The sequence below is a fragment of the Cyprinus carpio genome, chromosome B4, assembly GCF_018340385.1.
Source record: "Cyprinus carpio isolate SPL01 chromosome B4, ASM1834038v1, whole genome shotgun sequence".
NCBI lineage: Eukaryota > Metazoa > Chordata > Actinopteri > Cypriniformes > Cyprinidae > Cyprinus > Cyprinus carpio.
The window spans coordinates 8,525,546-8,540,626 of NC_056600.1; the positions used below are offsets into that span (position 1 = coordinate 8,525,546).

General features: G+C 34.9%; 2 protein-coding genes across 2 annotated transcripts in view; both read right to left on the minus strand.

Moving 5' to 3' along the window:
* Positions 1–13,254, minus strand: part of LOC109072205 (scavenger receptor cysteine-rich type 1 protein M130-like) — a gene marked incomplete at its 5' end in the record, with an annotated part of 44,679 nt that extends 31,425 nt beyond the window's left edge. Inside the window, 3 exons of the mRNA XM_042722622.1 lie at positions 10,838–10,852; positions 12,715–13,039; positions 13,116–13,254. Of these exons, the coding sequence (XP_042578556.1) occupies positions 10,838–10,852; positions 12,715–13,039; positions 13,116–13,254 (479 nt within the window). The remainder of the gene's footprint in view (positions 1–10,837; positions 10,853–12,714; positions 13,040–13,115) is intronic.
* A 163-nt stretch (positions 13,255–13,417) lies between these two features.
* LOC122137119 (deleted in malignant brain tumors 1 protein-like) lies at positions 13,418–15,081 on the minus strand. Its single transcript, XM_042722624.1, has 4 exons — positions 14,805–15,081; positions 13,994–14,308; positions 13,653–13,848; positions 13,418–13,439 (listed from the first exon to the last, which is right to left on the minus strand). The coding sequence occupies exons 1-4, from the start codon at positions 15,013–15,015 to the stop codon at positions 13,418–13,420; spliced, it is 744 nt and encodes a 247-aa protein (XP_042578558.1). The 5' UTR covers positions 15,016–15,081.

Here is a 15,081-nt window from a genome sequence, read left to right on the forward strand (position 1 = left end):
TTAAAATTAAAATTAATTTATTATTTATTTATGCATTTATTGCATTCGCAAAAAAGCCCCTTTTTTTCTGAAGCCTCATATATTCATTTGAATAACAGAGAACACATTACACACAAATAGAACATAGTATTCTTATCTGGAAAACTAAAGCTGGAGCACAAGCTGAGTGTCAAAGATAAATCATTCTTTGTCATTACACTGGTTGTCTTGTACATACATGGATAAATTAGAAAATATTACTTGTCGATATTAATAGTCTTATGTCCTCAAAATCCTATCGTCTAGACTACAATAGGCCTCTGTCCCAGCTGTAAGTGATATAAAGGCCATCACAGATAAAAACTGCTCATTTACAACATGTATCATTTCACCTCTTTACCTACATTTTGTTAGCCTAGTACCAGTATGTGGTTATAGTGATTATAGAGGAGAGTAAAACGAGTGTCAGACATCCCTCCATCTTCTTCTGCTTGTCACACCGTGTGTTTGATTCTGTCTTTAAAGCAGATTGATATCATTCAGCATCAAAGCCTGAACCTGAACACAGCAGATACAAGCTCTGAATCACTGACTGCTCACTTACTGAAATCTCATTGCACACACAAATTGTTGGATAGTTGGCTATAAATAATAAATTAATAAACTGCAACATTTTAGAGTTATTTGTTTGGGGACAACTGCACATGATTATAAAAGTGCATTTTAACAACACTGCTCTGATGTTCTAACAAGAGACACATTCCAGTATGTTTACACAAATTATAAAAATGAACTGTGACGATGATTGTGTACAACGCCTATTCAGAGAAGATCTGGTAAATAGGCATTTGCGTTTATTCCAAAGATATTATCAATTTGGCACTATATCAAAGACAATATGTATCTGTAGTTGTGTATGTAACACTGTAATGTGTAATTCATCCAGCAGATTGGCAGCAAAACACGCTTTTTATTAACAGCAAGGACAAGAGTCTAGTCCTTGTGTCTCAACACTGAGGGAGCTTCTTATGGATTAACTGCTTTGTGACAGGAAATAATATAAATTTCTAGAGGAATGTTCATTTATTTTGGTTCTACATTACAGCTACGAATCGATAATTTATTTCATTTAGAGTTCATATTCAACAGCACATTCATTTTTATTTTTTGTCTTTCTGCTATAAATGTATTCTATACAGAATGTTTTGTAAATACACTGGTAGCAGTGAGAGTGATATTTCCTGATATTTTTCATTCAGTTTTATAATAAACAGTCCGTTAACGCAGTGTTACCAGACCTTCCCGTTCTCCATGTTCTGTCTCCGATATGAAACTGGTCCCTGATTTTCAAAACATGTTCAAAAACAGCTGCAAATTACAAAAAGCTCTGTAGTTGACCGACATAAACCTGTCTGGCCAGATGTGGATTTGCCGTTTAAGGGGCTCTAAGCAATGTCAGAACAAGCCCCCCTCGGTTACAAATCATGCTCTTGGGGGGTTGACCACACACCTTGTGTGATGGTTTAAAATTAAAACACTTACTCTTCTGCTGGTTACCGAGAAAGAAATCATGTAATGCTTATACTTCCACCAACAGAGGGAGAGCTGTGAGCTTACATGTCTAAATGAGAGTAAGGCATGGAGCTGGCTGCATCAGTTATTTTGTATTAATGAGCAGTGTTTAATAAAATGTGAAAAAATACAAACTGCTGCTCCATAATGTTTGTTTGTTCATCAATGAAGAGGACTCATAAACTTGTGTGGCAGTCTTTTGAATAACTTAAGTACTGCAGGCAATAATTCCAAGAAAAGAATACCAAAAAGTAGAAGAACATGACCTTGGATTCATTTATGGACTGCAGCACTTATGTAATTGATGTGAAATTGCTGTTGACGTCACCACAACAGGGCAACTGTGCTTGTTTTATATTGATGGAGATGGGACATGAGCTGCACTAGGATTCTAATATTCTGTTGTTAAGCATTTATTAAGTCCTAATATATATATTTGTTCTATTCATTAACATATGTGTAGTATAGAGAAAAAAATACATATATTTTTTAAAACATGTTTACAGTGTTGTTGAATTTCCACATATTAATTCAACACTTCCTACAGTAAAATGGTGAGATTTAAAAGTAATATATAATTAAAATATATAAGCCCCAGCAGAACAAGCAATATGGCATAATTTATTTTAATTGGGTTTATAACACAGCCTGATCGCATAAGATTAATAAATAGTTTGTTGATACAGTTGATTTTAGTTTGATTGTTGTTTCTTTTCTTTTCTTTCTATTGTGAAAGTTAGTTATCGCAATCCAAAATAAATGCACGCATTTTTTCAGCTTATTCATTGAACTCAGTACTTTCTGCAGCGAACTTAGACTGGTACCATCACTGATGTTCCATTTGGGTTTAATTTTTAGGAATGGTTTTTGATTGTCACTGTGTTTTTTGCGTTATAAATGTTAAATCAGACATTGACTTCCGCATCATGTAATCTCCTTTTGCATACAAAACAGTTTTTTTTATATGCTATTAAAAGGCCAAACAATCCAACAAAATCCCACAAAAGCATAACAGATTTATACAAAAAATGGGAAAAATATAAAAACCTGAGATTTGACATATCAATAACGAATATCAATACAGAATGTTTTTATGTGATTATTCTGTTTTTTGGGGTCAGTTTTTTTTTTTTAAACACAAAAAAAAAAAAAAAGCACTTTAAAAAAAAAACAATACACAACAACGCAAAAAGCTTTCATGTTGTGGCCGCATCATCATCTCGGGTGTGTATTATTTTATAGAATAATTCAATGGTCCATCATCAAGTTTATTACTTGTAGTCCATTACTGATTACAGGTTACATGATGAAAACTGTAGTTATAGCGTAATTCATTTTAGGTAATGTATTCTGACTCATTTTTAGATAACTTTTTTTTTTTTATCTAACTTGTTTTAAATTGACCATTAAATGTACCGTAATAAAAAAAAAATAAAAATAAAAAAAAAATAAAACAAACAATATATAAACAACAACAAACATACAATGCATTAAAAATGATATTAATTCAGGGTTTCCCAAACTGGGCTTAATGTAAGAACTGCAGTGAGTTTGTGAGTTGATTAAAAAGCTAATAATTATTTAAATCATAAAAATGTAAAATAAATTATTTGAACACTTGAACACTATAAACAGAAATATTTTATTTGTTTTGTCCACAGCCAAAGTCTTTCAGGTCAGATTTCTCAATTCAGCAGTTAAGGTCCTTCTGGAAGTGAAGACGACTGTATAGTGTTTCAGAGCTAGACATCACCAGTATTTAGTAACTTGCATTATTATTTGTGTCATACATGATCTCATTTCTTGAGAGGTACTTTTTTCACCCAAATTCAGAAGCATGGTTTGAAAACTGATTAACATGACATTTACATGACCATTCTGTATTGTGAATATAGCCAAAACTAAATGTATGACACAAAGTAGGATTTTTAGAGAGTAAATTTTAAAAGAGAGAGAGAGAAAAAAAAAATATGAATTAGGGAGAATCAATAAATTTTGAAGGATTAACTGCCATTGTGTGAATAATATGTAATAATGTAATCCATAAAAAAGTAACTGTAATCTGATTATGAGCATTTCTAAAATGTAATATACTCTAATTATGAGTACCTGATTTTTGGAATATGGTTACATAACTACCCAGCTCTGGAAAACATTTACCGTGTGTACCATGGTACTGTATATACAATAAATGCCATATAAAGTTTTATCATCACTTTACTTTTTTGGAAATTCCATACTTAAAGTATACCATCAGAAACCACTTCCTACTTTTTAAAAAGTGCTATTTTTTTCATGATCTGAATTTAAATTAGCTTTCATTTTATCAGGTTTGCAAACCAACTTTTTTTTTTTCATCAGCACGAAAAGAAATAGAGAATAACATGACCTGGCCACATATTTGTTTAGACTCCAGAGAACCACAGATTAATAAAAAAATAATCAGAAACATTGATTAAAAGGGTTTACGTACAGGACACAAAGGATGCTGTTCTCCTCAGAGGAGCGCTCACTGACTCAGAAAGAGCCTCTGTTGGGTTGCATTCATATCTCAGAGCATTTTTGTCTTATTGGAGACATTAGAAGTGGTTTGGATAAATAATGACATTTAAAAACTTTAATAGCCATTAGATTTAAGATAAAACTTATATATTTATTGTATATTTAGATTCAGAACCATTAATAGCTGCACTACATAATTCATCCACGAGATGGAAGTAATGCACATATAAATCTGTTTCTATGATTGACTGATTGAATAATAATACTTATTAGTAGTAATAGTAGTATTACTTTTCAGTACTTTTTTAATGAAAACATCAGTAACATGACCCGAGAATTATATCTTAAATAATCTTTAAAAAAAAAGCTAAAACATTAATTAGTTTAAAAAAAAAACAGTTTTAAACCTGTAATATCTACTAATATGATACATATGAAAACACAGACCCCTGGCCAAATTGGTGAAATAAATAAAATAAATAAATAAAATAAAAAAAAAAAACACTTTAATAAAATTTTAAAGCAAATAAATAAATAATTTGTATTATTTACAAATTAAAATTGTAACTCAGTTACCTACTGTATGGCTATGACTTTATTAATAAAGTTGTCTGATTGATTTTATAGTCTCAAGCATTCAGAAATCATGCCAGAAGAAAACTAAGCATTTTTTTTCCCTAAAACCATGGTTTATTTTTTAAGGGGTATGAGGTCCACATGTTTTTATTTTCTTTCTTCTGGAGTGTTTTTTTTTTGAAGATCAGTATAAGGCTGTATCATCTATAGCAAAACAGGTCTTACTAAATTAAAACCAAACAAATAAAGAAGTAAACTTTGGATTAAGATGTTTGGTCAAATAGCCTATTAAACAAGGATTAAAGATTGTCCAGCAGATAATCTTAGTAATGGACTTTGCTAATCTCTGTTTTGTATAGTCAGAGATCTCATATTATGTAGCCTATCAAATAAATTGTTTTTTTTATTAGCCTACATTAGGCTATTTTAACAGTGTTATCGATGAAAGGTTAAACATTTTACCCAAACATATTGTCCTATGTTTTTTATATATGCATTTTAAGTTATTTTAAAGGCTATTGTTAACTTAGGTCTGCGTTTATAACGACAAATATATATATATATATCTACACAGTACAGTCCACATCTTTGGAAACATTTACTATTTTTAATGTTTTTGAAAGAAGCTGCTCTGCACCTGTCATCAAGAGCATTTATTTGATCCCCACAGTCCAAACAGTAATCTTGTGAAATACACAACTTAAAATAATAGTGCTATTTGAATATACTTTTAAAAACACACTTATTCCTGTGATCAAAGCTGAAGTATTCAGCATAATCTCCCAGAACACATGTAACATCCATTCTATCAAGTGTGGGGTGATGACCTGTCATTACGTGACATGATTAAATATATGATGTAACAAACAGTGTGCTGTCTAATATATTTTTAATTATTAGAGATTAAACAACAATTTTATTAAAAAAAAAAAAATTCTAATAATACATAATTCTAATATATTTTCTTTACTAGGGCTTTTTTGTGCATCTTACTCCACATCCTTCTTCACAATGATCATTTTATTTTACAAAAATAACACACCATCCTCTTGACCCCAAATTACAGTCCTTTAGTGTAGACTGTTACCCACTAATATTTATATTTTCCATCCAGACTTCTCCTTTTCCTGGTCCAAAACGATCTACTTTTCTCCATTCATCAAAGTATCCTACAAAGTACTGCAGCATCAACCAAATCCCAGAAAACCATGATGCTGTGTTCCCCACTGACCTCTAATGAAGAACCTCATACTTACCAATGATTGACTGTGACCACCAACCAGATCCTACACAGTCTCAAAATCTGAACAAGGAATGAGAATTTAAGGGATAATAAATCACCTACAATTCTTTTAATATTGTAAACTATAGAAAATATTACAGATTTTTTTTTCATTTATTGATCAAATAAATGAAGGCTTGATAAGCAGAACAGATATATATATATATATATATTTCTAGTGATATAATATATATCATATATATATATATTATAACATATATAACTTCATATCCTTATTGTCTAATTATTGTTATTACCAAAACCATGGTTAATTTGGCAGTTACACTCTTACAAGAGCTAAAGGTGCTTCAAAAGGTGTTTTAAGCCATGACCATTTTTCGTGAGAGAACATTTGGTTCCACAAAGAACTTCTTTAAAGAACCATCTCTTGGTAGAACCATCTCCTATCTAAAGACCCGTAAATAAAAAACAAAAAAGCAAAAAAAAAAAAAAAGAAACAGTAACCGGATTATATAATAACATAGCTGCAAGTCGTCATCTCAGGGTATAATTACTGTTTTTCTTTTCTCATCATGGATTGCTGATCACTCAGAACAGCCAGCACAGAGATACTGCCACACACCAACTTCACTAAAGCTTCATGTCATTAAATGCTGTACATGAGTCTGCATGCGGATGTGTATGGGCGCGTCACGTTTTATTTTTTTTCCTGATTTTTGAGCAACATGTTATTTCAGTACTCTTCAAGACTGCGTACTCTGCGTATAGGGTACAGCAGTACTGATACAGATATAAATGTTTCAGACTTGTTAGGTGATTAATTTAAGCAACGTTTAAATCATTAAGCTTCGAATTGCTAATGTTTACAGAAATATTTTGAAACATTTGCAGCATGCTTCCTACTGTTTTATTAATAAATATGTGATATTATACTTCAACATAACCATACATAAGCACAAATTCCATAACTACTAACGTTGCATTTTTACAAAAGCATACATCTTTATTCAGATTTCAGAATGAACACTTTGACATTTTTAATTTTTTTGGGAAAATTCCACATTCACAAAGCGCGTTGCCTTTACATTAAACCTAATTGTAAAATATTAACTTCTGATTTACTTTTGCTTTACACATCACTTCTCAGAAAGTATCTGTAAAACAATTGTATATTTATTTCAAATATTATAAATAAATTCATAAATTCTAACATTTATGACTGTAAAACAATTGTATATTTATTTAATTACATTTTAATTGTTATTGTATCCCCCCATATGTTTATGTTTTTGTTCTTGTGATGCAGAGTCAGAGACGTTCGGATCAATTTGCAGTATTTTTATTAGACAATGGTCAGACAGGCAGTAATCAGATAACAGCGTCAAGAGTGTCAAAGGATATCCAGAATCAGAAACAATACCAGGTGGAGGTCGGGGCAGGGGGCAGACGAAGAATCGAGAATCAGTAAACAGTCAAGGGTCAGCTAACAGGGAATCAATCAATGTAGAATAACCGCTCGGAAATGTTAGCTGGGACAGAAAAAGACTTCGCAATGTGCAAGAGTCCGGAGGCAGTTTATATAGAGGGGTGAAGTGGAAACACCTGTGCAGGTGATTAGGCCTAGGTACGGGGCTGATGGGAAATGTAGTTCAATACTCTGGAGACGGTGTCCTTCGGTGATCGGAGATAGCCACAGAGGTGCAATCTATGACAGTTCTAATGTTTATCTGTTTCTTTCTGATATTGTTAATAAAATAAAAATAAAATGATTAAAAAAATGCAATAAAGAAACTGAAATCATTAAAAAAAAACTAGGGCAAAAGCAATATAGCGGCGCGGTGTTTTCACTTTTTGTGACGTCGTGAGCAAGTATTCATGTCATGTGTTTCTGACAATCAGAAACCACCACTGCAGCACATAAAGTGAACAACATGCTTTTTCCTGCTTGGTTAAATAAAGAATGAATGAATGATTTGAGTTTTTGATGTAAACTTGTATTTTTCTGTTATTTGTTCCTGCTTGTTGGCCAGGTCACTCTTGTAAGAGATTTTAATCTCAATGAGTTTTTATCCTGGTTAAATAAAGAATCAATGAATCAGTTAAAAAAAAAAAGTTTAATTTTATTATTAATTTTATTATTTTATTATTAATTTAAAAGGAAGGATTAGAGCTCATGTCTGCTGTTTTGTAAAAACACATATTATACATTCTACGGTGGGCGAGAACTCAACACGCTGCAAATGAAAAAACACATGCAACCTAAAGAAACATCTTGCATCAATTTGAACAAAACAAACATGCTGCAAATACTCACAACACAAACAATAAAGAAATGTGCTGCAAATAGACACAGACATCAGAAATGTTTGAGGGAACCACAAAGTGACGAACATGGCTGGGACATGCTGATCAATGTTTGCTCTGAAAGGTGAGAGTTATTTTAACATTATGTGGCTTACTTAAACCATTTAAAACATAAAAAAAAAAAAAAATAAAAGTTAACCATAGCCTTAAAATTAATTAATTAATACATTTATTATATAAAAAGTAAATAAAAACAAAAATTGGTTACTATAGTTAAACCATGGTAACCATGCACAAATTAAACATGGATTTACTACAAACCATAGTATAACCATGGTATTAGTACAGCTGTGGTAACAAACGGTAATCAAAAATACCAATATTTGGGGGTATGTTGGGGTCTGTGCTACTTTTATGTTGTGGTCTGTGCTGTGACTTGTGTGCAGAGTTAATTGTTTTGGTTGTGTTGGGAGTATTTGCAGCACATGTGCTCTCACACTGATGAAGATATTTTCTTAATTTTCTGGTGCTTTTTCTATCTGCATGTGTTTTCTGAAGTTGCAGCGCGTTGAGCTCTCGGCTGCCGTAACATTCTAATGTCCTTTAGCAAAATATTAACAGTGAACCATCAGTAAATTATATTTTGATATTTAATATAATGATATTATTAAGCTGAAGATACTGTAATCCATTAATGATGGGTGGTAGCTGAATGGTGAACCATCTGAACTCAACACAATTATGTTTATACAAAGTAACTGATGTCAGAAAATGACAGGTTTTTATTCTCTCATATTTCTAAGGCTACACAATAGAAAAGATTTGTAAAAGCATCTGGAAAAAGTCAAGCACCTTTTGAAAAGGTCATGAAAGCAAAAATCAATTTTTTTCTGTCAAAAATTGCAATTGTACATTTCTGTACAGAATGTAACAAAACACTCCTAGATTGCAACTGAAACATATATAGTAAGACTGCTAAAACTTTAAAAGCTTTTAAAGGATCTAAGGCAGTGTATGAGGTTTGAGTTATACACCTCCTGCCTGTTTTCCTGGATCCTCCTCCACATCATCATAGTCTGTTATTGAAAAACAAGAGAACGATTCATATATCAATACATACATAAAAAAGCATACTAAAACTCTACAACACTAAAACTAGCAGTAAATTTAAATGAGCTTTTATAACCACAGAAATTAATCATATAAAGTGATTATAAAGACTAAATGACAACTAAAAGTTGTAAAAAAAACATACCAAACATGTCACTCATAGATTCTCTGACATTCTTCACATCATCATACTCCTCCTGAACAGCCTCTGATATAAATGTGGCTATTATTAATTACATGAACAAATAGACATATATCAGGGCTGACCAATCCTGCTCCTGGAGGACCACAGTCCTGGAGAGTTTAGTTCTGACCCCAATTAAACACACCTGAACCAGCTGATCAAGGTCTTCAGAGTCACTAGAGACTTCCAGACAGGGGTGTTGGGACGAGATGGAGCTAAACTCTGCAGGACACTGACCCTCCAAGAGCAGGTTTGGACACCACTGGACCACATACTTTATTTGGCACAATAATTTGAAGAAAAATAAATAAAAAACCCTGTTCCAATCTAGAAGGGTGTAAATTGAATCCCACACCTGTTTTATCATTGGAGAACTGTTGTATGATGATGACATCATCATAGTTTTCTGGTAAGTCGTCTACAACAAAATAATGAAAAATTAAATGTTTCCATCAAATGAACAAAATTTTAGATATTGAAACTATGCATATATAAAATTAAAAATAATATACATACATACATTGGGTTAAAAAGTGTAGAAATAGTTATAAGAACTAAACCTGTAGCATGTCTCAGTCCAACAGTGATTACATCATCATAGTTCTCTGATGTGATTTGTTGCTCTTCTAAATGAGTTAAAAACAAAGAGAGAACAGATATTAGTCAGGGCAGAAGGGAAAGATGGGATAGAAGTACAGGGTGTTCAATGAATTGTACTATTGTTGATCAACATACTAATTGTTCAAAAAAACTCTTTCCAAAAAACTTTCAGTAATCAAAAACTTTTTTAAAAATGATGTGATCTAGAAACTTTGTACAGTGCATGCCACTGTTAATACTGTAAGTCTGTCCCTCACATCCTCATTTTCATCCGCATAAAATATGCTATCTACCTTAACTAAGGTCTATAAACAGAAACAGGTTTACTGTTCACAGGTACAAAACGTTAAAGAAGTGAAACCCATCAGCTGAAGTCACTCACCTGTTGGGCCTTTAGTGCTGGAGAAATCATTATGATATTCAGGTGTGGCTCTTTCTGCAGATTTTGCTTTAATAAAAAATATAAAAATGAATGAATGATTAAATAAATAAAAACCATACCTAAATTATCTGTTGAATGGTGTATATAATTTCTGCTAAGATAACTTGCTATATGAATGTTTTTAGAACGTTTTTAATTAATTAAAAATGCATTACACAACATACAGTACATAGGGTTTAGTAGCGGATGACATTACTATATTTAAGTCCTCCAACCTGAAAGAAGCTCATCAGCATCTTCATACCCAGAATGCTGTTCTTCGGAGAGGACACGTAGAACCATCAAACAGAACCACAAAACAAAAAATCACAATAAAAAACCCTACAAAACCCCCCATATCCTTTGGATCACTCAACACTAATACTATAATTTCAAATAACACTCAAGGTCCCAAAAATAAATCAGTGTGATTTATTCACTCATCCCTCTGTATAAAGTGATTATCCTGACTACAAATCCAATACTATGACAGTTACTCACCCCTCTGAGTGAAGAGACTCTGTCTGTTAGTGAGTCTGTGCTGAATCTCCTCATAAACAGCCTCAGTCTTCATCTTGTGTTTCCTCTTAGAGAGAGCTGTGAGTGTAGACAGACAAACCTGCTGTCAGTTCACAACACATGACTGATCACACACTGAATAAGACACAATATGACAGTCTCTGGATCTCTCCTACCTCTCCTCATCACTCTGTTCTGCTGAATCAGTATAAGCAGTGGCACTAAGAGCAGTAAGAGCACAACTCCCAGAACAATCACAAGCACTGGGGGGACGGAGAGAGACGCTGCTGGAGGAGTTTGTGGAGGAGAGACTGATGTCGAGAGCACTGGAGGAGAAACTGGAGGAGAAACTGATGTTGTTGTGGCAGGAGTAGTGGACACTGATACATCTGTAAAATCTGCCAAAACAGACACAAGCATGTTCAAAGCTAGGAATGTTCTGAATATACCAATATTACACACTTTAAAATGGTCTAAAAATAAATATTATTCCTCAGTATTTTGCTGTGACCTGCACAGATGAGTCCAGCGTGCTCTTTGTGGGAGCAGTCAGTGTGGTTTTTCAGGGAGAGAGGACAGTCCCACAGGTGAATCTCATTCCCTCTGCACTCGACTCTGTTCATCCACACACAACACCTTCACCAGCACCAAAGACTGAATTCCCATCAGCCCTCAGTGCTGCTCCCACAACCCAGCTGCCTGCAGACCACCTGAGCATCGCTGATGTCCCACTGATCATCACAGACTGAGCCCCACACAGCGTTATGATACACCTCCAGCCTCCCAGAGCACCGGCCCTTATCTCCACTCAGTCTGAGAGGAACATGATCTAAAACACACACATCTTTTGTATATTCCAAGATGAAATACTGCTTGTTTCTCATATTAAAACACCATTATCTTATGTCCCTGTCGAAAAATATTTGATATGTTTTGAAGCAACTAGCTCCTGCTCAGGACCAACTCATAACCAGCTTTTAACAAGCTCATGACAAACTAAGGACCAGCTTAAACCAGCTGCCACGCTTCAAAACATACCTAGCCAGCATGTGCTGTTTTTTTCAACAGGGGTTGCATTCAACATTCATAATTTTCATGGTTGTTTCTGTTAAATTAACTTACCTGAACACTGTCTCTGATGGGGAGATGTGGAGCATGTCAGAGAGCTTCGAGGAGACTCATGGACTCTCCTGTTCTGTAACAACAATTAAATTATTATTAAATGTATTCCACACATCTTCTCAAAGCACTAATAATAAAGGATAACTCTTGTTTTGTTTACTGATGAAAAAAATCATCTGTTTTACCTGAGCAGATGATTCTGGCCACTTCATCGTCACCACAGTTATTCTGTCCCCAGAGTGAAGATGGACACTGCCATAAAGAGGAATCATGTGGTCGACATGTAACTTTATCCAGCCAGTTAGGACCTGATTTCAGTCTTGATGTAGAATCAGACAAAAAACCAGATCTTCCACAGTTCATCTCTTGACAGATCAGACTCACTGTGTCTCTGTCCATCTGGTTTAAACACACATTACCCCAGGATCCATTGTAGAAAACCTCCACATTCCCTTCACAGCCCTCAGTTAACCTGATCTCTTTAAACTCTACATAAAAAAAAATTTAAATTTTAAAAATCACAAATTTGAAAAATGTGAACATTATGTTCACTTGAATTTTGAAATGTTTAAAGCCTTATACTTATTACCTGAGCACATGACTCCTACATCCTCCTTGTGATTACAGTCATGTTTTCCCCAGCCTCGAGAAGAGCAGCTCCACAGGGACGTCTCATTCCCCTCACACTCCACCTCATCCAGCCATATGGGTCCAGAACCAGGACCAAACCAGGCTGGTACCTGCTGGTTACTGAGGGCCACTCCACACTGCAGCTGTCTGCACACCACATGGGCATCTTTAATATCCCACGAGTCATCACACACTGTCCCCCATGAGCCACTGTGAAAAACCTCCAGCCTCCCTGCACAGTCTCCCCCAGAACCCACCAGCCTGATGGACCCACGATCTGATATTCAGAGAAAGAAAAACACATTATTGATCACGAAAAACTGAAGAATCTGCCCAGATGTTGTTGTTCTCACCAAGGCAGGTGAGGTAGAGCTGTTGTGTGGAGCTGCAGTTGAGAGTTTGTGGAGAGCTGCAGTTCCCCAGACGAGCTTCACTCCCAGAGCACTGGAAGCCCGTCACACACTCATGACTGTGTTCAGGACTGGATGAAGAGGAGCCGTAGAAGTTCAGCACAGAGCCACAGCCCAGCTGTCTGCAGACCACAGAGGATTCAGTGAGACTCCAGGAGTCCAGCAGAACTCTCCTCCAGACCTGATGGATGAAAACTTCCAGCTCCCCCTCACACTGTCTCTCTCCAGACAACCGCACCAGACCATCATGAAGAGCCAGAGAGGAACCTGAATTGTGTTAGAATACAATGAAAAATTGTTTATAAAATACATTTAAAAAGTTTTTCAGTAACATAATGCTCTCAAAGTCAAATAAGTTTACCAGAGCAGATGACTCCAACATCTCGTCTGTGAGAACATTCAGCTCGACTCCATGAAGAGATGGAACATTCCGAGAGTTTTGTTTCATTCCCGTCACAATCAAACACATCAGCCCAGATTTCACCACTTCCCTCTCCAAACCAGTCTGATCCCACAACAGACACAGCTATCCCACAATTCAGCTGTCTACATAGGACATTGGCAGCTCTCATATCCCAGCATGCATCACACACTGTGCCCCACTCTTTGAGAAACTGAAGCTCCACTCTTCCAGAACAAGTGTCTGAGCCATTCATCAGTCTGAGATCAGTGTAACCTGAGTGAAGTAAAGAGAGTTCAGAAACAATGCATAAAACATTCTTAAGCTAAGCTGTCATTAGATTGATCACATTATAACTCAAACCTAAGACATGACCTAGTATCAAAAACAAATGAAGAGATGCTGAATATTTATACTTAACCAGAGCAGATCAGTCCCACAATGTTGTCACTGCTGCAGTTGTGTTTGTTGGATGATGATACTGAACAGAATGAAATATGAGATTCATTTCCTCTGCACTGAATCTCTTGTGTCCACATCTGAGTGTCTCCTTTGCCAAAAGCAGCTGCTCCCAGCACCTGTACAGGAGCCCCACAGTCCAGCTCTCTACACACAACCTCTGCATCCTGCTGGTCAAAGACAGTATCACACACTGACATCCACGTCTGATCATGAAGTATCTCTAACCTCCCAGAGCAAAGATTAGACCCATCAGCAAGTCTGGAGCGTTTATGACCTGTTTATATTGCATAAAAGTGAGCATAAGGTGAGCAGGTTGGTTTAACAGGTTTTGGATGTGGCAAGTTTTACATCCAATTACATTTTCTACATATATACATTATTAAATGTTACTGTAACATTTCATATATAATGAAAGGGTTTTTTAATTGAATTTCCCAAAAAATTTTATTGTAATCTCATTGTAATTGTTATTCACTGAAAATGCTTCTTGAAGCTGGACAGTTGAGGTCACCAATGCCTTTAACTATGGATGGTGTGGTTTAAATATTTCTTTAAATCATTGTGAAAACGCAGTAAAATAATCATGGCAAATTAACATTATTTTCAAGATGCCTAATTCTTAAGTGGTAATTATTTCTAAGAATAAAACAGACATGTTTAAATCAGCTATGCAGCTAACCACATCCCAAAATATATATCTTTATTTTCTTACATAATCAAGACAAAATTATGAGAAAATGAGGAATGCTTTGAGGTTTAACTTTGTTCACCTGAGCATATTACACCAGCATCACGATTATGAGTGCAGACAGGTTTATTCCATCCTGCTGATCCACAGTTCTTCAGTGTAGACTCTGTTCCTAAACATGTTAAAATACTCATCCAGATTGGTCCTGATCCTTGACCAAAATGGGCAAGACCCAGAGCATCTACAGGTTCTCCACAGTCCAGCTCTCTACACACCACTGCAGCAGCAGGCATAGCCCAGCTATTATCACACACTGTTCCCCACTGACCTCTATGAAGAACCTCCACTCTACCAGCACA